Below are 27,070 nucleotides of genomic sequence, written 5' to 3'. Positions count from 1 at the left end.
AGTCAAGTATCTTGTTCTGGGACACAAGTAACACGACCGGGATTCGAACCATATGCTGAACAGAAGCACCAGAGCTTGAGTTCCGCATGGTGCTCTTATTCCCTCTCGGCAACAACACCCATATCATTATGCTTTACTTACACAACTCTCCATTCATAATAGAGAAGCCATCATTATTATCATCATATCAGTATATTTATTACATTTATGCACACAAATTTGAATCTGAGAAGAGTTACCGCTGTATCGCTTCTAATATTGTGTATTCCTAACACTTGGGTATATCTACTTACGGTGCATGGACATAACATTCATTATTTACTCTGGATTTCCGGCAAAATCTTTAAAAACGCAACCACCCATTTGATTAAAAATAATAATAATAATACTTTATTTTTGATTTAGCGTCTTACATTAAACAAAAATCTCAAAAACGATGTGTGTATTTTTTTTATACATATTATAAACATAAAGCTAAACAAAGAAAGGTAAAATACAGCAAGATTACATTGTTCAATAAGAACGACAACAAATACATCAATGAGATACACTTTTACGAGACAATCAACAATATCACACCACAGAAAAGGCAATAAAAAAATGATACAAAAATTCAAAGATAATGATTAACGATTAATGATCAACTGTCACATGTATTGGTTCTATCGTTTGAATTATATATATATTTATATAGGATTGAAACAGTCGAAACGGTTCCAAAAACCGAAGGTAGAGGCACCCTTTGCCCGCGTGCGCTTAAACACATTTCGTGCTTCTGGGATTCCCCTAATGAGAAATAATACAATCAATATACACATTTCGTGCTTCTGGGATTCCCCTACTGAGAAATAATACAATCAATATAAAAAATAGTTCCGTGCAGCTCCCAGACGTTTCTCAGTAAACAAACAAAGTAGTGCTGTGTATATAGTAAAACTGCTCTACTCGTGTTTTAAATCCACATTATCATGGAAACTGCGGAGGGTTATTTGAGATCATGTTCGGTATTGCGGCTCTATATTACAGACAAGGTAGACGACGTGTCGGTCACCGGTTTGTAGGTTCACAGGAGACTGTTCCAGCAGCTTGCCGGCTATTTTTTACTGGTGGGCTCTTTCTCGCGTTTCCAACATCATTTTAGTCCTACTTCATTTTTCAATGAGTACGATATTCAGCAACAGATAGTGAGCTTCAAAATAGGATCTACAGTTCTTGGAATTGCATCGTGGAACGGGGCTAGACGGGCATTTACTACAAATATTGAGTAAGTAAACGTATATGGCCTTTTCTTTTTTCCTTCAATTTTCTTTTGGGTATCTATGAGGAAAATGGCAAATTCTAACAGGAACTTTGCTCAGGGCCCCATAGCAGAAGCAAAGGGCACCAGGGCAATCGCTGTGTGGAGCATGAATGCAATTTAAAATCATTTTCCATGTTGATACTATATCATGCTCGCGGTTTACCTTTTTGTCTTTTACATTACGTTTTCCTGCAGCACCCTTTGACATATGAGATTATTATATTGCATGAGAATCATTCAAATGTATAGCTGGGTGTGTGCACGCTTGAGTAGATGATAGACATATTCAAACCGGGACATATACAGCAAAAGAGGACAAAAGAGTCCAAGGTTCGGGGAAAGTCCAAAGTTGAAAAACGTATACAAAACCTATTGGAGCTTTGGCAAAAAGAAATAACCTTATTTCTGTTTTAATGCAAACATTATAGAATAGTAGGGCGGTCAGGTTGTCACAGTGGTGTCTTGCCTCACCTTCCAGTACCTCTAGGACCCCGGTTCGTATCTCACCGAGGGCACTATAAATGTGGATCGGGTTTTCAGACCCTAACGTGAATGTGTGGGTTTTTCCCGGAATAATTTTATCGGGTTTTTCCTCACTTCTCATGGCAAGTAAAGTGATTCAGTTTGTTTTATCTAAGAGTCCTGCCGTCGATTTCAGCAAACTCTTCCTAACTTACGATTTATCTTAAGACGTAAGTTCTGTAACCATAAACGTTAGAAAAACGCATTGAACAGTTGAACCCATCCTAAGTTAGGGCGAGCACTCGTCCATATAGGATGAATCCCAGAGTTTTGTGAAATCAGCTATTACAGCGGCTTCACAAACAAGAATCAATAAAACAAAAAATAAAATGTTGAAACTAACCCCACCCCCTCCCAATTCGTTTCAGTGTGTTGGACTTTTGGCCCCAGGAGACCTCTGTGAGATGACTGCACATACATTAGCTAGATAATGGCAGACCCAGAAAACGGTAAGTTGTCTTCCTAATAAGGCTCTAATGTTGGGGGGGGGGGGTGGGGAGAGGCCAATTTCAACACAAAACAAATATTAACTTAAAAACTTACTTTGTAACGAGCATTGGAGAGCTGTTAATAGAATAAAACATTGTGGGAAACGACTCCCTCTGAAGTATAACTAGTTTTTGAGAGATAGGTAATTTCTCACTAAAATATTAAAAGACTTCTAGCTAGAAGTATTTTTTTCCGATCTGAAAGCCCACAAATCAAGGTTTTTTTTTCTTTCATCGTAATGATCGTAATTATATTGAAAATATTTGACATCACTGTATAGAAAATAGAATAAGCTGTTGCAAACAACTTGCCAGCCAAATGGACTGATGGTAAATGCAACAACAAAAACTAGTTAATGGCTTGACGTTTCGACATAATTTTATAGCAGAGTCTTTCTGGAAGGCTTAAAGGAACACGTTGCCTTGGATCGAACGAGTTGGTCTTTGAAAAGCGTTTGTAACCGTTTTTTGTAAAATGCAAAAGGGTAGAAAGATGTTGTAAAAGTAGAATACAATGGTCCACACAAACATGCCTCGAAATTGCACGGTTTTCCTTTTACCTCGCCGACTGAGTCAAATTTTTGACTCCCATAAATGGCCGACCGTGTTAATTCGCACAACACAACAAACATGAACAGGTACCTAAATGTACGTATTAAGCAGTGAAGTTGAAATGCATAAATGGACACAAAAAGAAGGCAAGGGGTAAACTATCAATGCCTTACCCCTCGCTTTTTTATAATGTGCTTTGTAACTCCAATCACCTGTTTCCACTTCACTGCTTATGTTACACTTAGTTAACTGTGGCCATTTTCATAGAGCAGCTTAAGCCAAAAAATTGCTTAAGCAAAAGAATATCTCGCTTATTTTACACATGTTACTGGCCAAAATTTCATGCCATATACATTGCTTGTGACTGGTATTTAGCTTTTGTTTACTTAGCATAACAGTTGAGTGGAGTCTTGGCCCGTAATCTGATTTTAATAAGCAAGGAATATTTTGCTTAAGCAAAATTTTGTGCTTAAGCAGCTCTATGAAATTGGGCCCTGTTCATGTTTACTGTGTTGTCATGTAGCTTTTGAGAAAAACTCTGCTAGGGTCGAAACGTCAGGGCCCAGTTTCATAGAGATGCTTCAGCAAAAAATTTTGCTTAAGCAAAAAATTCATTGCTTAGTAAAATCAGATTACCGGCCAAGACTCCACTCAATTGTTATGCTAAGTAAATAACAGCTTAATAATAGTCATAAGCAATGTATATGGCGTGAAACTCTGGCCAGTAACATGTGTAAAATAAGCGAGCTATTTTCGTGCTTAAGCAGCTCTATGTATTGGCCCCTGGCCATTAACTTTTTTAGCATTAACGGTTTTCTAACAGCTTAACCTTTCTGGCGCGTCTGTTTTATTGTATCTTTTTGTTATACCTTTGGCTCAATTATTTGGTCAATTTTGTGTACACCATTACTCAAAAAGTATACACATCTGATTATGTCACATTTTCGGTTCTGAATGTTAGATGTTTTAGGTGTGCAAAAAATTTTTTGTTTAAATTAATGTCATGTCATCGTGATGTCGATTCTGACACGTTTTGTATCTGTAAAACAGCACAAGTCCACTTTAAGTTTCATATATTGCATAAGTCATTTACATAAGTCTATTGCATAAGTCTATTGTTTGTATTTGTATATTGTGTTTGTATGAAAATAAATGTTGATTGATTGATTGATTGATAAAAACAAAATTTTTTTTATTTAGAATTATTCCCTGCTATTAACGTGCAACGCATTTGTGGCCAATCTAAAGGACCTGTCAAACCTTAACGTTTTAGTCAGCGCATGCCGACGATGCAAATTTCTCAATACTCGACATGTCTTTATCGTTGCGTATAAGGTCAGGGGACCAGCCTATACAAAAAATCGACATTTGCATCCATTTCATAGAGTTACAGAAAGTTTTAACAAAACACACATTCAACCATTTATTAATGCAGGCTATACAGAAATTAGATTTTTATGTCGGACCATCTTTGTGATATTGTTTGTTAAAAACACATTAGACCTAGTTGTCAATTTGAAATGCCTTTTTAAAAGCCATTGGACACTTTCGGTAAACAGTATTGTCCAAAGGCCCACACTTCGTGTGTCACAACTTATATATAAAATAACAAACCTGTGAAATTTAGGCTCAATCGGTCATCGGAGTCGGGAAAAAATAACGGGAAAACCCACCCTTGTTTCTGCACGTTTTGCCGTGTCATGACATAAATCCGTAATTCTCGATGTCGAGAATTGATAATTGTTTTAATGTTTTCTCAAAAAGTAAAGCATTTCATGGAATAATATTTCAAGAGAAGTCTTTTACCATTACCTTCTGTGTAAACCCTGTAAGTTATTTGTAAATCTGTGAACTTATTTTTTTTTGTTCCGAAAGTGTATAATGGCTTTAATCTGTTTTCTCTAATTGAAATGTGGGAGGAACGAGTCACCAGTACAATTTTACTTTGAACACTCAAAACTATACGTTTTGTTTGCTTTCAAAAATAGGTCGCAATTTCGGTCAGAAGCTGCCTCCACTCCATATTTATCTGAAACAGGTGTTAGACAAATATCCAGAAGGAGGGCAAATATTGAAGGTAAGAGAAATATTAAGCAGACTGTATAGACCTTATGCACATCATTTCAGTAGGGCGCCCTCACATAGAGGTCAAAACGAGGTTGTTCATTGGCCAATCCTGTGCGCCGCGCGTACAAATCTATGCGTTTCGTCACTGCTTTTCTTCTAAGATGTTTTTCCTCTAAAAGATGCATAAGGTGTATTGATTGATAGCCTGAATATCAGACACTAAGAGATTCGTGAAATTACTCCAGGTATCAGCCTTGAACTTACGTCAATGGCTGTGTATAAGCACCTTTGACCTACTTTAACATGGATATTCGCAGTCTAGTCCTACGTACATTAAAACAACATTCTTGCAAGTACATTCATATAAAACATAGTACATACAGACGACCGCAAGAAAGCTTTCAGTATATCTGTGTTTGGATTGGCAGGCCTAGAATTATACGGAGGCCAGCAGGGAGGTCATCGCCTCCGTTGCCCCTGGTCTTGGCCGTGGTGAGTAGTAGTGCCACAGGAACGCCGACCGCATTTGGGTAGAGCAACGCGCCTACCGCAGAAAATGCATGAAAACGCCGACCGCATTTGGGTAGAGCAACACTGTGGTTGCTCTACCCAGGTTGCCGAGCAACCGTGTTGCTCGGCTACCTGCGGTCGCGTGACGGTGGATTATGGGGGTGTGTTTGTGGTTAGTGCCACGAAGTGGCGAGTCGGCCGGCCCACGGCAGTATTGTATGGTGGCCCTGAAGGGACATCGCATATCGCAAACGTGTGCGCATACGTATGCAATGTCGTGAAACAATTCGCAAATATGTGCGCACACGAATGCAATGTCGTGAAACAATTCGCGAATATGTGCGCACGCATATGCAATGTCGTGAAACAGTTCGCAAATATGTGCGCACACGTATGCAATGTCGTGAAACAATTCGCGAATATGTGCGCACACGTATGCAATGTCGTGAAACAATTCGCGAATATGTGCGCACACGTCTGCGAATATTATTTGCGATGTCGTGAATTTTATTGCATACCATGTTGCATACCTTTGAATAAAATGTCTAATGATCTGGGGGGTTTCTTTCCAACAGTGAGATAAGCGGTAGTCATTGCAGCAGTAGTCTTTGTTGTGAGGCAAGCGAGGCGTGTGGTCGTCCTTGGCCTGGTGCCAAGTTCCTGGGTATACACATGCTTTACAGAGGGAGCCTGCTGTAGCGCCACAGTACTCCCTAGATCGGTAACAAATTATCCACAACTATGACATCCTAATGGTATGCAACATGGTATGCAATAAAATTCACGACATTGCAAAACAAATCGCACTCGTGTGCGCACATATTCACGATTTGGTTCACGAGATTGCATACGTGTGCGCACATATTCACGATTTGGTTCACGACATTGCATACGTATGCGCACATATTCGCGAATTGTTTCACGATATTGTATACGTGTGCGCATATATTCGCGATTTGTTTCACGACATTGCATACGTGTGCGCACACGTTTGCGTTATGCGATGTCCCTTCGGGGCCACCATAGTATTGGGGTAGGCCAGAAGGGTCGACGCGTGAACATGATGCAAGGCATCATGTTGCGCGGGGTAAGACACCGCAAGAAGCGCAAACGAGACGTACACGGCTCGTTTGTATTTTCACGAAGTGAAAACCAAGGGGCAGACTCCTCTACGTCTGACAAGACGTAGCGGAAGAGATAAAAAGGTGGGTGTCCTTTGTCCTTAGTCCAGCTCTGTCAATTTGGGTTTAATCGATTATGTCTGCCCCTCGTTATGGAACACGTCCGGATACGTTTCTATTTGTACATGTTTATATCTATGTCTCATTTGATGGCAAAACGTTGGGTTGAGTATTTACTTATTAAATATATGTATTTTATATAGCACTCGGTCTGTACGGTGTGTTCTTGCAACGTCACCCTATGTCGAGGAAGGTCGGAGTCGCGCGTGGGTGGTTTCTTTGTTGAGTTGTACTTTGGGTTTTTGCACCGTCACCCTAAGGTAGGCAGGAGACGCGCATGAGTGGTTTAAATATTGTGTGTGTACATTACAGTAATAGTATCATAATTGAATATTATAACACCCCTTGCAAGTATTCTGCCTGCTCATTGGTTTAGAGCGCGTCACGTGACATGTCTTAGTTTGACATGTGCTAGACGACGGCCGTGTGATAGTGCGTCGGTTTGCCATGCGCTAGTCCGAAGACTAGCACACGGCGCCGTGCGCTAGTCCGACAGACTAGCACACGGCGTGCAGTACCCAGACGTCCGTTGCGTGTACGAGGATGATAAATTAATAGTCTGTAACCATTTCGGATTGCACGACACTACATGCAACACAGTAAGTAAAAGTGTTTGCAATCTGTATTCGCGTCGTCCGTGGATTGTAGCATTCAGTTCTGTAACTTAATAATAAGAGTACAGTATTTAGAAATGTTTAGGGTGTTATAAAACAAATATTGACTGCTTTTACTCGTGCAATGGTTAAAAACTATGACTCCCTCGGTGATCCCCGGAACGTTCTATTTTCCCGAGGCGAAGCCGAGGGAAAATAGAACGCTCCGGGGATCACCTCGGGAGTCATAGTTTTAACCATACCACTCGAAGCAGTCAATATTTGTATATAATTAAACACTTTATTGGAAAATACGAAGGGTGCCGATTTTACAGAAGCAATTTAGCGTTGCAACCAAAGACCGACGATATATACACAAGGTTGTGGTTTTTTTTTTTTTTTTTTTTTTAAATATTACACATACAATGATTTAAACTTTTGACGACAACACCGGTGATCTACACTACTTTTCATAAATAAGAGCCCCAAAGTGTGGGTACAGCCGAGTTAGCCATCGAGAAAAAGGATTAAATGCTTAGTTTGTTTTGCATTGACAAACCCCCCCCCCCCCCTGTTTGTTGGTTGGTAGGCCTAAGCAGTTTGCAATACAACAGATAATTTTCTATGCGTACGTTTCTGTACGGACAACAAACTTACGGTGCATATCCAGGAAATAGGTCTCTGCAAACGATCATATTTCCATCGTTCTCTACAAAGATTAAACTTTATTATATTCAATTATGATACTATTACTGTAATGTACACACACAATATTTAAACCACCCATGCGGGTCTCCTGCCTACCTTAGGGTGACGGTGCAAAAACCCAAAGTACAACTCAACAAAGAAACCACCCACGCGCGACTCCGACCTTCCTCGATATAGGGTGACGTTGCAAAAACACCCGTACAGACCGAGTGCTATATAAAATACATATATTTAATAAGTAAATACTCAACCCAGCGTTTCGCCATCAAATGAGACATAGATATAAACATGTACAAATAGAAACGTATCCGGACGTGTTCCATAACGAGGGGCAGACATAATCGATTAAACCCAAAACGACAGAGCTGGACTAAGGACAAAGGACACCCACCTTTTTATCTTCTCCGCTACGTCTTGTCAGACGTAGAGGAGTCTGCCCCTTGGTTTTCACTTCGTGAAAATACAAAAGTTTCCAAGCGACTTTAAGATTTTTGTAAGGAAGTGCCCTCTGCAAAATGAAACTGGCCTTGCAACTTCAACATGTTCGGATAATAATAATAATGGCTTCTTAAATGGCGGTCAGGGGCCGATTTCACAAAGATCTAAAGTTGATCGTAACTGCAAATCAATCGTAGTTGCTTAGTAAAGTGTGATGTCACAATACAAATCACTATGGTGATACTGAAAACTTGTGTTGCGATGAATTTTATTGCTTTGTGAAATCGGCCCCAGGTCCGTCACGCAGTGACGCTCATGGCGATCCAACTGTATACATTAACCCGAATCCTCGTAATGACGTAACCAGAGAGGACAAGAACGGAGCCCTCCAAAGTGTAATACCACTATACACATAACTACGTTGATATTGATACATGGGCTCAATTTTACAAAGCTGTTAAGCAGAAAATACTGCTTAACAAATTTAATCCAACTTCATATTCAAACATTGAGCGAGGCACCAGTTGCAATTACAATGTTACTATAATCGAAGTTTTGCTGGTACAACCAGTATTATGTTAAGCAAGTTTTTATGTGCTTAGGAAGATGTTATGTTTACATATTTTATGAAAAATGAATCTTAGTGCTTTTTGAAATCGGCACCAAGTCTCTTATTGTCTCTGGTTGGTTGCCAGCAGCAGAACGACATGATCAGTAGCCAAATGTTTTAAGTAAAACGTTTCAACTATTCTTAAAGCGGCACTGTATCTGTTACACACAAAACAGAGATGTTTATGATTTCACAGTATATTGTATTATTGTATTATAGTTATATACTAAAGCGGAACATTTTACTCTAATATTTACACATAACTATATAGGAACTGGTGCAGAATGCAGATGATGCCGGTGCCACCAACGTGATCTTTCTCTTTGATCAAACTGATCACCCAACTCAGAGACTTTGGTCTGAGAGTCTACACAATGTTCAAGGGGCAGCTCTGTATGCGTACAACGACGCTAAGTTTACCGACAAAGACTGGACGAGTATACAGAATCCTTCGCAGAGCGGGAAGATTGACGATCTGGCGAAGGTTGGACGGTTCGGACTCGGCTTCATCTCAGTTTACCACCTCACAGGTATTTATTTCTCACGTAAACATCGTCGGCTGGGGAGTTTTCGTTTTCGACGACGGATGGTTCTGCGACGGAGATATCATAACCGTCGCAGAACCATAGCGTCCTCGAGAACAAAAAATCCCTAGTATACCATTTCCGTAAACGTATGTATTTTTTATGGTCACTAACTAAGTCAAACTTATGGACGAAACAAAATCTCCCACACGTAAAACTCTATATCTGGTTGGGACCATTGGTCCCGGAAGTTCGAATACGCGCGACGCGCGCGAGACTTGCACAAAACTAAAGTGAGAGTACAGTGGGGAGTTATAGACCGGTTAGGCCGTAGACAGATATGTCTTCATTTGTGCCTGCTTGTATTGTAACCATAGTCACCTCGACTACTCCCAGTTTTTGCGTGATGTTTATTCGAGGTTAAACCCCTCACTGATACATTCCATGGATTCACTCAGGCTTCGAACTTCATACACTGAAAAAACTTGGGTGTTAAATTGATTCTCGACAAGGTGTTAACTTCACCAACGGTTTGTAATGGTATAAATAATACCATGTTGGTGTTGTCACCTATAGATACCAGGTAGTTTTTTGCAGTGTATACCTTTCAAAATCTTGTTTTATCTTTTTAATAATTTTACTTCTCTCTGTATTTTGGTGTGGTTGCCTTCAGTTTACTATAGTCTTCACCATTACCATGGCGCTTAGAAACGTATGTATAACTGTATGTTGTTATTACTCCCCAGATTTGCCGAGCATCCTAAGTGGGGACACCATTGGATACTTGGACCCGCTGGAGCATTACTTCAGCTATGACCCTCACACAGGAAAGACATACGAGGGTAAGGTTGGTCAGAGCTGGAAAATTTCCTCCAAGCTTTTGAAGGATTTTCCTGATCAGTTTACTCCTTACTTACAAGAAATATTTAATTGTAATGAATCAAATTTTGAGAATGGTTCGTTCAATGGTACAATATTCCGTTTTCCGTTGAGACGGGAGAAATCTAAACTCAGCGAGTCTTTGTTTGATGACGAGAACAGGGTGCATGAACTATTCAGTTCATTTGAAACCGATGCAGAGATATCCTTACTGTTTCTTAAGTACGTAAAGTCAATATCTGTGTACGAAAAGGGTCCAGATGATGAGACAGCGAAGCTTAACTTCAAGATAGAGGTCCCCGTAGAAGACAGGCCTGAGATGCATTCTAACGTACAAACTTTCCTAACTAAGATTCCAGAGAATAAAGACTTCCGCACTCTAAGCTGTTTTCGGATTCACAAACAGACCGTCCCAGACGAGGTTGACACAGTAAGTAGGTATACAACACTGAATGCACTGAGAACAGAAGACGCATCAAGTGACCTTAGAGAGCTTATCAACGATGGCGAACTGAAGTTACTTCCATGGATGGGAATATCGTTCAGATCAAGCTCATCCATCGAGGATAGCTCTCCAGATGGCCGTACTTTCTGTTTTCTACCATTACCCGAGAGTGAACAAACTGGCCTACCTGTCCACGTCCATGGATATTTCGGACTCGGTGACAACCGTCGCGGCATTAAATGGCCAGATAAAGAGTCTCTTCACGACAAGAAAGCTCAGTGGAACATGCTGTTGGTAGCAGAAGTATTTCCAAAGGTTTATGCAGAGCTCATATTGGCTGTAATTGCAAGAAGCCAGGAAACTACAAGCCCGATGACGTTCGAGGAGGTGTATAATGCGTGGCCAACTCCATCAAGCATAAAAGAAGAGTGGATTGACAGTGTCAAAAAATCCCTACAACTACTAGCAGAGGAGACGATTTTCTATTCAGATCATAAAGGAGGAAGATGGATGAAGTCAAGTGAAGTCTACATCGATACCGAAGACGACCCTTTATTTGCAGAAGTCCTTAGGCATAAGCAACATCCAGTTACTAGACTCCCAAACCATGTTACTGACTCCCTCCGCTGGGCGAATGTGGGTTTTCGGGAAGTAACACCACAAGTTGTAAGAGATAGTATCCGTGGTGATCCTTTGGATTTCATTTCACCTAAGGAAAAGATGCAGCTCCTGAGGTATGTCACTAGAGACACAGTAGCTGATCTATCCCGCTTGACTCTACTTCCTTTACAAGATGGGACATTTACAACGTTCTGCTCGTCAGCATCCAAGGTGTACATTGCCAGCAGAGAGCATCCAAGTGTTCTCATTCCAAACACAGGTACAAGGCTTGCTGCGAATGATATGCCGAAAGAGTTAGAAGCTACCGAGGCGCTGACAAACAGTCAGCTGAAACTCCTACAGGCTGATGATATAGCTCCACTGCTTAGAGAAATACTTCCAAGCAACTGGATAGAAGGGACAGATGAGGTGAAGCTGCAGTGGACTCCCGGGTGCAACCATCATCCACCTGCTACCTGGTTAGATGAAATGTGGAAGTGGTTAACGCAGAACCTTGCCACAATTCAACTTCAAGACTTCGAAGGTATTCCACTTATACCCATGGAACACAATAAACACATAACCAAACTCCTGAGAAATACAATGATTTTCCACAAAGAGGCGGGAACACCTGGTAGTTCTAATGAATGCCTGTCGGAAAGTGGCTGCTCATTCCTGGAATCTTTTGGGGTAGTTGTTTTAATGAATGAGTTGCCTTCATACATTACGAATCACCCACAACTTGGTAGATTTATTCAATCCCCTAACCCTGAAGGAGTAATGGCTGTTCTAGAGGAATTTGCTGTAAAGGTTGACCTCAAAGAACATGTGGAAAAAGCAAACAAAAACATCAAAGATGAACTTCAACGACTGCTGTCTCAACTGCGGCAAATAACGTCAGAACAAAAGATCATACTCAGAGGGTTGCCCATCTTCAACGGAAGCGATGGAGACTATACATCGGCAAATTCTTGTGAGAGGGCTGTTCCAAGTAGTTTTCAGGAGATACCAGTGAAAACCCTACGACAGAATCGTCTCATCTTGAAAGACAGCTTGGACAATTTTGCGAAAATTTTAGACATACACAAGGATTCTGTTCACGAGCTTCTCGAGGAGAACGTCTTACCTGCTGTGTCTGCTAGATTTTACACTGATAGTGAATCTGAAGAGATCATGACGTGGGTCTTGGAGAGACCAGAATATAACAGTCTGGTTAGCAATCTGCCGTTTATACCTACTTTAGGAAATCAAGAACTGTCGAGTCCAGTCGAACTGTATGAACCTACTGATGAGCTGCGTGTGGTATTTCGAGACAGGCCAGTCTTTCCCACCGGTGTTTATTCCCGGGATAGGCTCGTTGGTTTCCTTAAACAGATTGGTTTGAAGAAAGACTCCGAGGTGACCTCAAAGGAAGTGATGGAGGTTGCAAAAGTCCTGTCGGAGGGCGAAACAATCGTAGATAGGGAACGAGCAGTAGCTCTGTTGCAACATGTCAATCGCTTTCCTCATCTTCTTTCTGAAAGAGTAACAAGTGACGGTGTAACAAAGCCTTTGTTCAAGGTCATGGAAGAGCTGGCTTGGGTACCATGTGAATCATCGCCACCGCTTCATTACCCTGTTTCGGCAGGATGGTTTGGGAAATCCAACAAACTGTACCTCCCTCAACAAATAAGCTTGATTGAAACAGCTAAGTTACAAGGCTCTGTCGTAGCCCTTATCAGCATGCAAGACATGAAGCAAGACTTACTTCAGTTATTCGGCTGGAGTAGAGACTTGATCCCCGATGAAGACAAAAACGTTGAAGCAGCAGTGCGCCATCTGAAGAACGTTACCGACAACTTCAGCTCAACGGAGGAGACGTTTACTATTTCTAACACAGTATCAAGTATTTATGAGTACCTTGGTAAGGCATCAGCACCAACATTGAAACGTCTATTTGATAAATATGTCGGTGACTCTCAACCATGGGTGTGGCACGGCTCTGGATTCACAACTCCGGACAAAGCAGCTTTAAGTATAGGGAGTTTAGGGGTAAGTTTGGCTCCCTATCTACATATTATACCTGAGGCTATGCTGAAGCACAGAGCTTTCTTAGAAACAATGGATGTCCAGCAGACCTTCCAAGAAAGTGCCTTGTGCACTGTACTTGACAGTGTTAAGCAGAAACGTGACGGCCAAGTAAACATACACAGAACAGAACTCGAGGCTGACTTAAATCTTGTTTGCAACATCCTGAGGTACATTGCAACCTTAGAAAGGTTTGATGCTAAGAGTTCAACGATCCTAGTACCTTGTAGGACACCAAAAGAGAGCAATATTCTCCTCATGGTTCCTGCTTCAGATTGTTTGTATGTGGATGAAGAGAGACTTGCAAGACAGTTGTATGAGGAAGGATTGCAAGACGACTTGGACAAGCAAGTCATTCATGAGCAAGTATCAAATGACCTGGCTAAACGTTTAGGGCTAGACCCTCTCAGTCACTTCATTGCACCAGTGGAAGCCTTGGAGTACGACATGGCAGGTCCTCACGAGACAACAGTTAATGCCATCAAACGCAACTTGGATATGTACAAAGAAGGTGTCGGGATCTTTAAGGAGTTAATTCAGAATGCTGACGATGCCGGAGCCACTGAGGTAAAATTCCTCATCGACTGGCGCAAAAATGAAGAAACTGCAAACAATCTTCTGAGTGACGGAATGAAAGCTTGCCATGGACCATCGATCTGGGCTTACAATAACGCACGCTTCTCTAATGATGACATCAAGAATATATGCAGCATAGCAGCACAAAGCAAAAAACACAAGCTAGATAAGATTGGGAGGTTTGGATTAGGGTTCACGTCTGTTTATCATCTCACAGATGTTCCTAGCATTGTCAGCGGTCCGTATGTCCTGATCTGTGATCCTAGAACTACACATCTTGGTTCCCGTGTACAGCCTGGACAGCCAGGTATTAAATTAGATCTATCAAACACACGCCATCGACGAACGTTGAAATCGTATCCGAACCAGTTCCAACCTTACAACGGTATCTTTGGCTGTGACATGCACGAGTCAACGGAAGGATTCGCAGATACTCTAATTCGTTTACCGCTACGAACGGAGAGCGGAGCTACACAAGAACAAAACCAACTGTCTCACCGCTTCTACGACACCAAGGAACAGGTTGAGCCACTTTTGGAGTCCCTGAAGCGATCATCAGACACTCTGCTTCTCTTCACTCAAAACGTGGTCCATGTCAGTGTCGAGGAACTGCAATCCAATGATATAAGAGACATCAGAAATATCATATCTGTCAAAATTGAGCGCGTCTTACAATTGCCCCGTTCGGTAGGAGGTCAAGACGGTGATATGAGTACTGAGCGTAAGCTCCTTAAGGCAACTGCATCGGCTATGAGGAACCCTGCCACGGCGGTCCCAGAGACAACCATGGTTGTGAAGGTCTCCCAGCAGGCATCTGAAGACCACATGACGATAGAGCCTCAGAAGGAAGTCTTGCACTTCATCATTAGCTCCTGCATGGAAAATGGGGAAATCCTAACCATGGCTAGGTCCGAAGACGGTTTAAGATCATGTGTTCTTCCTTGTGGGGGTGTTGCTGCGGAGTTAGTGTTGAGAGATGGGATCCTTGTACCTAAATGTGTTGATGGGAAAGCTTTCAGCTACCTGCCACTCGATGTCTCCACAGGTCTACCCTTTCATGTTAATGGTAACTTTCTGCTGCAACCGAATCGTCGGCAGTTGTGGAGCAAGCCTTCCTCATCAAGTGGAGAGTTTGAATCCATGTGGAATGAATGCTTCATAAAGTCTGTGTTGTGCCGTGCATTCTTAAATCTTCTCAAAGATCTCCAAGAATTGCAAGACCAACACCAGGTCGATGCTCAAGTTTTCCAGAGATTGTGGCCAACTAAAAGCAGATGCGAGACTGACTTTCAAACCCTTGTTGGTGCGTACTATTCAGCTATTGTGCGTTCCGGAAATCCTCCTACAGTGGTGTACGTTAACAGCCAGTGGGTTACAGTGCATGATTGCTTCTTCACTAAATGGAAACACAACGACCCCGAAGACTTACAATCCAGCATAAAGTCTGTCTTAACCAAGAAGATGCATCCAAAGACTTGGGTCGAGCTGGATTCAGATGTGGTCTCCAGCATAAAGAAGTTGCCTGAAAACCACTACTTTTTTGACAACACCTACGACGTGCATCATTTTGTGGAGGAGGTTTTCTTTCCAATTTTGTCATCAGGTGTTCGCATTGAACCATCTGATCGCGACGAAATTATATTGTATGTTCTTGACCTTCGCCTTGGTGAAGAAAAAGGAAAACAGTATGATACCTTTCTGAGAGATACTCGTTCCATCCCGGTATCTCCAAAAGGTGAAGTCCTTGTGAAGCCCAAAAAGCTGGTCAACCCACGCACATCGATTGGGTCTCTGTTCAGTGAAGCAGACTCCAGGTTTCCTTATGGTGATGAATACCGCAACGAAAATCGGCTCCTATCCTTGGAACAGCTTGGTATGGAATCACAAGATCTTTGTTGGGAAGATATTTGTGAGAGAGCAGAGTCAATGGTGATGGATGAAGGGAGAAGTAAAATTCTTCTGAAACTGATAGACAAGAAATTGAGGCAAGGAGAAGTTCCTACTTTAGAGCAAAAGAGACGGATCAGAGAGGCCCAACTCCTTCCTGTTTTTCAGAAGCCAGAATTGTATCCTCTGGAATGGCACGACGTCGGCACTGAATTCATGCCAGCAAATTTTATGTACGAGTGCAAACACGTCGACCTAATTGGATCCGTACACCCGTTATTGGATGAAGCGAGATTGGGACCCGAAGCTATGAACGAGACTGTCAAAATATTTCTTGGCTTTAAAGAGAAAGAAGTCAAGGTAAACGATGTCATCAAACAGCTTGCAAGGTTGATTACAACTCAGGTAACACATGAGTCATCTTCAATCGCCCATAACATCTACACCTTTCTTCAGCACACAATATGCGTTTGTGATGATGATCACATAGATGTTGCTGAGGAATACATAAGTGATTTCAATCATCTGTGCACATTAGGATTTGTTCTGTGTGAAGGAGAATTCAGAGAGTGCAAACAGATTGCCTTCAACTACAAAGGCAGGAGTGGACCGTACCTCTTTTCCAAACCTCCTATGTTATCCCAGTTCAGCAATCTCCTAAAGGTGTGTGGGGTGAAAGACAACTTCGATCTCGAGGACTACGTTGAGACCTTGCAGTATCTAAAAACAACATATGGAGAAGCTTGTCTGCCGGATGAGGCGTTCAGAGCAGCAAAGGATATGATAGTTGAAATTGTAGCAAAATTGGTCAACCCTCTCGATGAAACGGACCAGAAACCAGAATGTCTTCAAAATGGAAAAGTGTTTGTGCCAGATAAAGCAGGTGTCTTGCGGAAGCCATCCGAGTTGACGTTTAACGATATGCCCTGGGAGGACGACGATACACAAGAAGTTTACACCCATCCAGATGTTACATACAAACATGCCAAAGCTCTTGGTATCGCGACAGCAAGAGAGAAAGGGTATGACAAATTCTCTTCTTGCAGTGGTTTTGAAAGTGACTTTGGGCAGGTCGAGGAGCTGACAGATCGCTTGCGGAACATACTCAGGGACTATCCAAATGTTTCAGATGTTTTGAAGGAGCTGCTGCAAAATTCTGACGATGCTGGGGCAACAGAAATACATTTTGTCTACGATCCCCGCAAACATAGTGCACAGAAAATAATATCTGACTCATGGGCTAAAATTCAGACACTTCCAGCCATGTGTGTGTACAACAACAGACCATTCAGTGAAGCAGACATCAAAGGCATTCAAAAGGTAGGAATTGGCGGGAAGAGAGACGATATCGCAACAACTGGGCGATTCGGCATTGGCTTTAATTCCGTGTATCATCTTACTGACTGCCCGAGCTTCCTGAGCAGTAAGGATACATTGTGTGTGTTTGATCCACTCTTGAAATATGCACCTAGAGCAAGGAAAACCTCACCAGGACAGCAGTTTCAAACCCGTGAAGAATTCAGGAAGAGGTTTCCGGACATGCTAAGTGGTTTCCTGGAGGATTTTGATGAGTTCAGTGGGTCTGAGGGAACCATGTTCCGCCTACCACTGAGATCAACAGAATCAGCGATATCAGGAGAGGTTTTCTCAGGCCAGGTGGTCGAGGATTTGCTCAAAGGCTTCGAAAAGGTGTCAATGGAAGCCCTTCTCTTTTTGAACAACATCAAGAAGATCTCTATATCATGTGTTGATGAACAAACGCATACACTGGATACGAAGTACGTGATCAGTGCAGAACTGACTGACCAAGACCAGAAGCATCGCGAGGAACTTGTTAAGCATCTCAAGGATTTTAAGAATACTCCATGTCAAGATGTCCAATCGATGTGTCGTGTGTATCGCTTACTGATCCAGGATACCAGGGAGTCCAAGCAAACATGGTTAGTTTCACAGATGCTCGGTTTCCATGGTCTACCTCCTGAAGATAACTTTCAATTATCATCTGCAACCAGTTTGAAGAAGCCTCTTCCACGTGGGGGAGTAGCAGCACTCATCAGTGAGGGTGCCATACAACCAAATCAGAAGTACAAAGCATACTGTTTCCTTCCTTTGCCAATACATACCCAATTGCCCGTACATGTAAATGGGATGTTTGACTTGGACTCATCCAGGAAAAACCTTACAAAGGGTGACTTCTACACTGGCAGTCCAATCCTCAAATGGAACAGTCAGCTCATCAAGTATGTGATTGCTCCTGCCTATGCTGAATTGCTGCTCCAAGCAGGCCGGATTATACTCAACAAGGCTGAAGACAGGAGTCAATACAAAGACCCATTTGCTTTTTATGATGAACTCTTTCCAAAACACTTAGTAAAGCTACATGTACCTGATGAATGGGAGCTGCTCGCCAAGGAAACACTTTCCCTAATTGGGAGGGAAAATCGAGAGGTTCTACCAGTAGCTCGTCGAAAGGAACAAGATCTTGATGTTTCATGGCACCATCCGAACAGCAACTCGAGTGCAGCATTTTTTGATGGCCTGAACAGGAACAAAGCTGATGACGCCCTGCGATCGTTTGTGCTTCGCGTTGGGTTTAATCTTCTTAAAAGCTCCTCTGAACTCTGCAAAGCATTCAATGAATGTGGAGTCAAAGCTGAATTCGTATCCTCGCAAGTAGTGGTAAAGCACATGTCAACTGAATCAGTTGTTTCGCCAAGTTTACCAGCTCCTCTGGAAGAGACAGCATTTGAAGGCTTAGTGACCTTTAAGGTGGTATTTAAATACTGCCTTGACGGAATCACACACCCAACGCAGCTAGAAGGTCTGCCTTTCCGACTCGCGAATGATTGCAGTTTGGACATGGTCAAACAGGATAATGGACTGTACGTATCGTCACATTGGAGGGTTCTGCCCAGCCTTCAGAATCTGTTTGTGCATGATCAACTGGTTAAGATGTGCACTGACTGGTTTCAGAAGAACAAATTAACTTCCCTGACACCGTACTCAACAGGTGTTTTCAAGAAGTTTACCATATTTGAGTTATCCAAACATTTGGGAGGGCACCTTCCTAGGGAGTGGCATGGGTGTAACCATCACGTAGATTGGACACCGAATATAAACGGACACCCTACAGAGGAATGGCTGAAGAAACTATGGACGTTCATATGCAGTGATGAGACGTCCGACACCTGCCTCAAGCCAATCGAAAGATGGCCAATTTTACCCACAACTTCTGCGAAATTGGTGCCACCGAGATTATCGAAGAGAAGCCTGCTCTTCATGAAGGAACCTCCTACTGGTTTCACCTTTGGTATCCCAAATCGGACGAACATCATCATTATCTTGCGTAAATTAGGTTTACCAGAAGTTTACTTGAAAGGTATGACTGATTGTGAACAGTATACCCTGACAAGTTTGTTGAATGATTACTTAGCACGACTGGACAGTCAAGGGGATGTTCTCAACGTTATACAACATGCACAAGAGAAGGGTGGGTTTGTTTGTGATATCCCACAACCAGATTGCACAAGCCTACTCCGGTATTTCCAAGAAGCCCGGTCGTCATCTCTCTTATTCCAATCATCACTCTCAGATGAGAACTTCAAGACGATCAAGTCATTACCGATTTTCATCTTATCAGGTGGTGCCGGAACTACTGATCTACAACACGCGAAAAACTACCACAGAACTGACGGATATACGTTACTGATGGTTGAGGCGAAGATTTGGATGGATCACACGAACTGTGTGTTTATACAACCGAACCGTGAGTTGATTCTCATCTTCGACAAACTTGGCATCGTTGACATCAAATATGCTGATGTTTACTTAAAGTATATACTGCCAAGCTTCAAAGTGCTAAGTCTGGAAGCTCAAAAAAAACACATGTCAAATATCAAAGACAAGTTGCGGTATCATGTAACAGACAACGAATACCAAGCCATTCTGAACAAACTTTCCAGTCTAGAGTTCATCAAAGACATGGAACAAAATCTCAGAACAGCAGATTCGTTTTATGACCCATCTAATCCTGTCTTCAAAGCCATGGTTGACAAGAACGACCATCTACCTGAACAAATGGCAGAAATGAAGGATTTCTTAGCAGAAATTGGCCTCAACGTTGACGTTACCGCACCATTGTTCATTGGGTTTGCTAAGAAAGTCGAGCTCAGAGCCACTAAAACTACGACCGACAGTCAAATAAAGTCTGTCTGGAATGATTCAAAGCTTCTCACGGAGGAACTCAGGCGCAGTGAAGATCTTCAAAGCGATCAAGGTTTTCTAACATTGGTTGCACAGATAAAATTCATTCCTCCCGTTCCTATCAAGTCGGAACTCACTGATATTCATCCAGCTTTCTCAGAGTCTGGTGATATTAACACGGACAGGGTACATTTCATCGCATATAAAGGATCTGTACCTAATCGGCACTGTGAGCTAGTCTGGTCAGTAGCCAATCTTCTCCCTAGGCACACCATACCTACGAACCGCACGTTAACGAACAGTACGTTCAAAGGAGAGAAGAAGATAAATCTTCACGGTTGCCTGGGTATAGAGGACAGTTTGGATCCTCAAAAGGTTGTTACACACATCCAAAATGTATGTTTAAGAATGGAGAAAAGAAATGCCACCCGTAGGGAAGACAAACTGGCACCCAAAGTGAGGGAGACATTGAACATTGTCATGATCAAGATACTGCACTATCTGAAAGAAAATGTTCAAACGCATGTTGAATATTTCAAGCGTAATTTGCAGCAAACACCAATCTGCTTAGTCGCATCTGGAACCATTCTTGTCCGAGCGAATCAGCTTGTGTATGAGTTGAAGGAGGATCAGGGGAACCTCTTGTTCCCATACTTATTTAAATTCCCAAAGGAAGAATTGTCAGATTTTTATAGTGTACTTACACTTCTTGGAGCTCAAGAACAATGTTCGTTTGATCAATTTGCCGGAGTATTGTCGACCCTACAAAGACAATACGGTGATAAGAAAGTAGGTCCAAATGAAGAAAAGACTGCAGTATGCGCCATGTCTTTGATGTTTCAACTGCTTGAGGAGAAATGTAAACGAGATATATCAATCTCTGAGCTGTTCTTACTTAGTGCCAACCTTAAACTAAGGAAGACGTCAGATCTCTGTTATGCAGAACCTCATCTAATGAAACAACTGCTTAAATCAACAGATAAGAAGTTTGTGGTTCCTCTTAAACGATGCGGAATTGCTGAATTTAAGGAAATATACTATATCGAGCTTCTGCCTGAGCGACTTCGTCCTAAGAATATAGGGGAAAGTTTGACCGAAAAACCTTTGGAGTCGTGTAACTGCCTCCAAGGGACGGATTGTGATTATCTAACCCACATCAAACTGTTGCTCAATTCAGAGGAGATGACCCAGGTGCTGCTGCGACTGATACAGCATCAATTAGAACTCAAAAGCCCATCAGAAGAAACCAAGGATTCTATACAAAAGCTACGAAGTTATGACAAGGTTATCTGCAAAATGGAATTGGAAGTTGGACTGTATGACGCCGAAGAGAAATTGGTCGGCCAGCGGAACAGCTCCAGGAAAGCATTCTTTGACCGTAACACTGGCGTAATGCTCTTGCTGCACCACGAGTTGCCATTTCGAACAAAGAACGTAAAAACAACATTCAAACAAATTGCTAAGTGTTGCAATGACTACCTAGGTGGTTTGCTTAATTCAACAAATGTAGGTCACCTTCAAACTGTTTTGGCATCTGACAGCCCAAACGAAATGAATGACACACTTAGTGGAGAATGTGACATTCCAGACTATGGACTCGTGAGCCAAGAACAGGAGGATGAGCATTCACCTGGTATGATTGTACCTCGTGATATGAGATATCTGTTAGACCAGGACCCTTATAACATGTTCAAAGAGGGGGAGGTAGTGGGTTTCGAGAGAACCATGGCCCTACCACTAATTGATAAACCCCAATCAAGATTATCATCGGTCCGAGACAACTTTACGGAGATCGTTTATGCAGTCATCATTAAACAAACTGATAAGTTATCGGGCCTGGACAAACACTATCGCATTGACATCGGTGAAGACGCGCCTATTGACGTATCTGTCTTACAACTGTACAAGTTCATACCGCCTGAGAAAGCAGCCGACACAACAGATAGACAACTTCCGGGCTCTCCGGAGCAGGACAACGAACGTATCAGAAGGGAGGTCGCTGAGGCATTCACTCTGTCAGGAGATGAAAGGCAGACAGCCATTCGTCGTCTTTATCGAAAATGGCATCCCGATATGAACCTTGAGGAAGAGAGTCGGGCAACTGAAGCATTTCAGTTTCTCAAACAGCAAATTAACAGTCATGATTCAACATCTCACTACAGTCAACATTTTTCACACTGGGAGGAAGAGGCCTCGAGAAGCTATGCAGACGAGACTTATTATCGTACACGTTACAGAAATCGGCATCGAAACAGAAGGAGTAAGTTCACAAGGGAAACCCCTGACCCAGCTAAGGCCCGGATTTGGTTCCTACAGGCTGAGGAGCATTTTAGCACAGCTCAAGCAACAAGTCACCTCCAACCAGTTCCAAGGAAACAATGGATAGCTTTTCAAATACACCAAGCTGCTGAGCTAGCCCTCAAAGCCGCACAGTACAGCCTTACTGGACGACCTGATACGGACTGTCATGAATTGATATCCCTTGCATGGAAAGTGTGCTCTCACAGGGAGGTGCACTCCAATGACCTCGTGGACCGAGTATACGAACTGAACAGACTTGATTGTCATTTCAGCAAACCAAGATATCCTGAAATCTGGCTGACCAGTGGACAAGTATTCACTGACTTCTGCACTAAGAAAGCTTTCGAGGTGTGTGAGAAATTGTTTATACTTGTCAGAGACATCATCGGCATACAGTTATTCTAAATCTACTGTGAATGCGAAGAGCGGCAGACTATGGGCCTCATATTGCCTGCCCATTTACTTCCATCATAAACACTACATGACCTGGTCCCAATTTCATAAAGCTGTTTAAGCAGAAAGTACTGCTGGACAAATTTCTTTTCTAAGCCAAATTTGAGCCAGGTACCAGCCACAACAATGAAAACGTAATGTATAGTTTGGCATCTGTTTGTGCTAAGTAAAACTATTCTGTGCTAAGCGAGTTTTCGTGCGTACAGGCTTTACACAAATTTAACCCGGGGACCAGTTTCATACCGACGCTTAACAGTAAGCAGATTTTGCTAAAGCGTATTTCACAAGTTACCAAATAAATAGGCAGCCACCTTTCGCGTTCGGCAAGAAACACTCTGTAAGCACAACACAGCTGCCCTAAATTGTGGTGTTTTTTAAGCTTTAATATTCTTTATTTTATGTTACACTGTTGGATCTTTTTTTGATGATGTAGAGACTTTGATATTGTTAAGATCTATCGTTTGTTGTATTTCCCTAATGTTCAATATATATGTTTGTTCGATGACAGAAACGTTGATATTACTTTTGGATAGTCAATTGTTTGATGATGTAGATCTAGCCTTTGTTCAGATTTGACAACGATTTTGTTGCATTATCATCCTGTTCAATAAATGCGTTGGATGAGAGAAACTTCTGATTCTGATGTTCCTTTGATGGCTACAAACTGTTTGATAATCAATCGTTGATGATGTAGACCTAGCCTTTGTTTAGATTTGACAACATGTGTGTTGTTTTAACTCCTGTTCCATAATAAACGCGTTGGATGACAGAAACTTCTGATGTTCCTTTGATGTTTGTTAAACTGTTGGATAATCATTTGTTTGATGATGTTTAGACTTTGAAATAGTTAAGATTTTACGTCTGTTTTATTTCCCTCGTTTCATAATGCAATATTGTAGGATGACAGAAACTTTTATATTCTTGTGATGTTTGTTAAACTGTTGTATGATCAATTGTTTGTGTAGACTTTGATATTGTTATGGTTCGACATGTGGGTTGTATTTGTTTCCTAATCAATACATAATATTGTTGTTTGAAGCTTTGATAGTCTGTGTTTTGTTTGTTAAACTGTTAGATAATCGATTGTTTGATGAAGTAGTTTGTCATATAGTTAAGATATGACGTGTGTTGTTCCCACCCCCCTGTTCAATTTTGTTAGAGATGATAGAAACTTTGATATTTGTTTGATGTTTGCTAAACTATTGGATAAAAAAGTAATATTGTTTTATGATGTAAATACTAATTGACATATATAGTTAAGATTTGACGTGTGTTATATCTGTCTCTTGTTCTATAAATACTATTGTTGGACGACAGAAACTTTGATATTCTTTTATTGTTTGCTAAATTATTGGATAACCAATATTGTTTGATGAAGAAGAGACTTTGATATTGCTAAGATTTGACGAGTGGTGCATTTCCCTCTTGTTCAATAAATACTTTTGTTCGATGACAGAGTTGTTGATATTATTTGATTGTTTGTTAAACTGTTGGATAACCAATATTGTTTGATAATGAAGAGACTTTTATGTTCATATAATTTGACGTGTGTTATATTTCTCTCATGTTCTATAAATAAAATTGTTGGATGACACAAAAACATTGATACTGTTTGGTTGTTTGCTAAACTATTGGATAACCAATAATTATTGTTTGATGATGTACAGACTTTGATAAGATTTGACGTGTGTTTGTTTCTCTCCTGTTCAATAAATACTGGATGACAGATATGATGATGTTAATTGGATGTTTGCTAAACTGTTGAATAATCAATTGTTTGATGAAGATGTAAACTTTAATATGGTTAAGATTCGACAACGTGTGTGTTGTCTTCATTCCTTATTATTTTAGAAATAGTGTTCGAAAAGCAAAGAGCCTGGTACTCCTAAGATATTTATGCCATTTGGATATCTAATTGTTGGATGGTTTAAACTTCGAAATTATGTGTTGGTTGGAAAAACATATTTTATAACTGCATGTTGTCTTACTGTTTGGATGCAGTCGACTTTGTTTATGTTTTTAAAATTTGACAATTGATAATTGACAAACGATTGATGTGGTAGGCCTACCCCGTGTTGCATTGCTGATGAAATACAATCGATCGTATACTTTGTTGTATAAGAGTAAATTTTTTTTTCTCTAAATAATAGTAGTAATATGGAAGTCTTATATAGCGCACGTATCTACCAACAAGGTACTCAAGGCGCTGAGTTACAAACTTACAGAAAGATAGGTTATTGCAGTGATGGATTCTGATCTTTGATTTTCTATATAGTACATAGTGTTAAACAAAAACATTTCATAAACTACAATTTTGTTAATAAATATGATTTTGTGGTTAAGACATTTTTCGAAAATATAACCGACTGAGCAACACTTAGATTTAGAAGAGTTACTATCGTTAGTAAGCCTATTCAAGTTATACAAAAAAATCAGAGCATGACTTTGTGTGGATTTTGAGGATTTTTAAATTGATCACCACATTTCGAAGATGTAAATTTTCAAGGCAAGTTTCAAATATTCCTGCAAGGTACATTAGTTGGTATAAGGGATATTTTGTTATTTTTTTATTGAATTGATTGTGTATAAGTCTGTTTTTACTGTACTGTAGGCCTATGTGGGGAAAATTTTGTAGATCTTGGTGCATTGATCTCAATATAATAGGATATGATCTGTTGCATTATGACGTTACATGCTAGAACAGCATCCTCGCTGAGTTTATAAAAGAAGACAGAGAGAGTTATATTACTAAATAACGATCAAAGACCTTATGCATTTATAACGTCATCTTGAGTGGTGGGGGCCATCGCCTAGAGGTCAAAAAGATGTTGTCTATTGGCCAATTATGTGCACTGCGCGTACAAATCTGCACGTTTCCATTGTTTCAACATCATTTTACCTCTAAGAGCAAGTCGACCATTGGTTGATCTTTTGCCTGGTACCCAGGATGTATTGAATGCGTAGGTAACCAGGCACTCGAACATGGTCCATGATGGCAGCTGGATGACGTCAATGCAAGGTCCATTATGCTTTAGAAGAGCAGCAACAAATTAATATACTTTACTAAGCTTCATATCTAGATGGAAATGTATAGTTTCACGGTTGTGTAAGTCAGCACTTACTTCATGAACAAAATAGTTGACCCAATCAATATTGTTGACTTTGAGGGTTGTAATTGTGTCAACAGTATTTGCACGGGGGCTGGGACATAGCATTCAAACAATGTTTTGAAGGACACACAGTTTTAGAATGGGTTTAGACGAACAAAGGTGCAAACTAGAACCCATAATGTTTCTGAAACATGTTTTTATGTTGTTGTATTTACACTTAACACTAAACAACTAAAGTTATAAGTATCTGCCTGCGGTCATAAATATATTATTCTATACAAGGCCCTATACTTTTTCGAAAGCAAAGACTGCTTTGTACCAAAACAGACGTGTTAAAAATAATGTGCAAACTAATTATTCCAATCTCATGAAGAGGTCGAGTTCGCTCCTGAGCTTATTGGTTATCATAATCTAAAACAATAAAGCATCACTATTGTTGCAGTAGGTAAAACCATTTAATCTTGAAATATTTTTCTTCAATATGGCGTAGCCGTAAGTTACAAATATTCGTCTGTTTTAATTAATTTACTTAAGTGTTGTAAACTTTTGTTTTTGTTGTGTTATTTTAAATGTGTAGTTTGTAGCTAGTGTTTAAAAAAAATTGTGAACACGACCGGCTTTGGTGTACAATGTGTAGGAGGCAATCAAATTACCATTGGAATTAAATGCTGAACAATCATAATTATTATGAATCAATTAAGTTTCGCAATACTGTTGATAGGCCTATTTTGTGTTGAATTGTTTTAATGATTTTTTTCCCCGATTAATGCATTTCTTATAGTCGGGTTGCCACCCCCCCCCCCCCCCCCCACCACATCCCATCACTACTTTCACCCCGTGTATTATAAACTCTATGATATAAACCCATCATTGGCCGAGAGTTGTGCGCAGCGCTTACACGCGTACGTATCCATTGCTCGACCTCTGTACAACGGACAATGTGTGGAATAGACTTGCACAGTCTATTGGGTCAATGGGATAATCACAGAAGTATGT

General features: G+C 41.0%; 1 protein-coding gene across 1 annotated transcript; it reads left to right on the top strand.

Moving 5' to 3' along the window:
* The first annotated feature begins 1,067 nt into the window (after positions 1 to 1,067).
* On the top strand, positions 1,068 to 26,762 carry LOC139942529 (sacsin-like). The gene is made up of 5 exons (XM_071939350.1): positions 1,068 to 1,264; positions 2,191 to 2,271; positions 4,851 to 4,939; positions 9,301 to 9,559; positions 10,300 to 26,762. The coding sequence occupies exons 2-5, from the start codon at positions 2,253 to 2,255 to the stop codon at positions 22,914 to 22,916; spliced, it is 12,984 nt and encodes a 4,327-aa protein (XP_071795451.1). The 5' UTR covers positions 1,068 to 1,264; positions 2,191 to 2,252; the 3' UTR covers positions 22,917 to 26,762.
* The last annotated feature ends 308 nt before the right edge of the window (positions 26,763 to 27,070 follow it).

This window comes from Asterias amurensis, chromosome 10 (genome assembly GCF_032118995.1).
Source record: "Asterias amurensis chromosome 10, ASM3211899v1".
NCBI lineage: Eukaryota > Metazoa > Echinodermata > Asteroidea > Forcipulatida > Asteriidae > Asterias > Asterias amurensis.
Note: the sequence above shows the minus strand (reverse complement) of the source record. Positions and strands in the feature narration are given on the sequence as shown.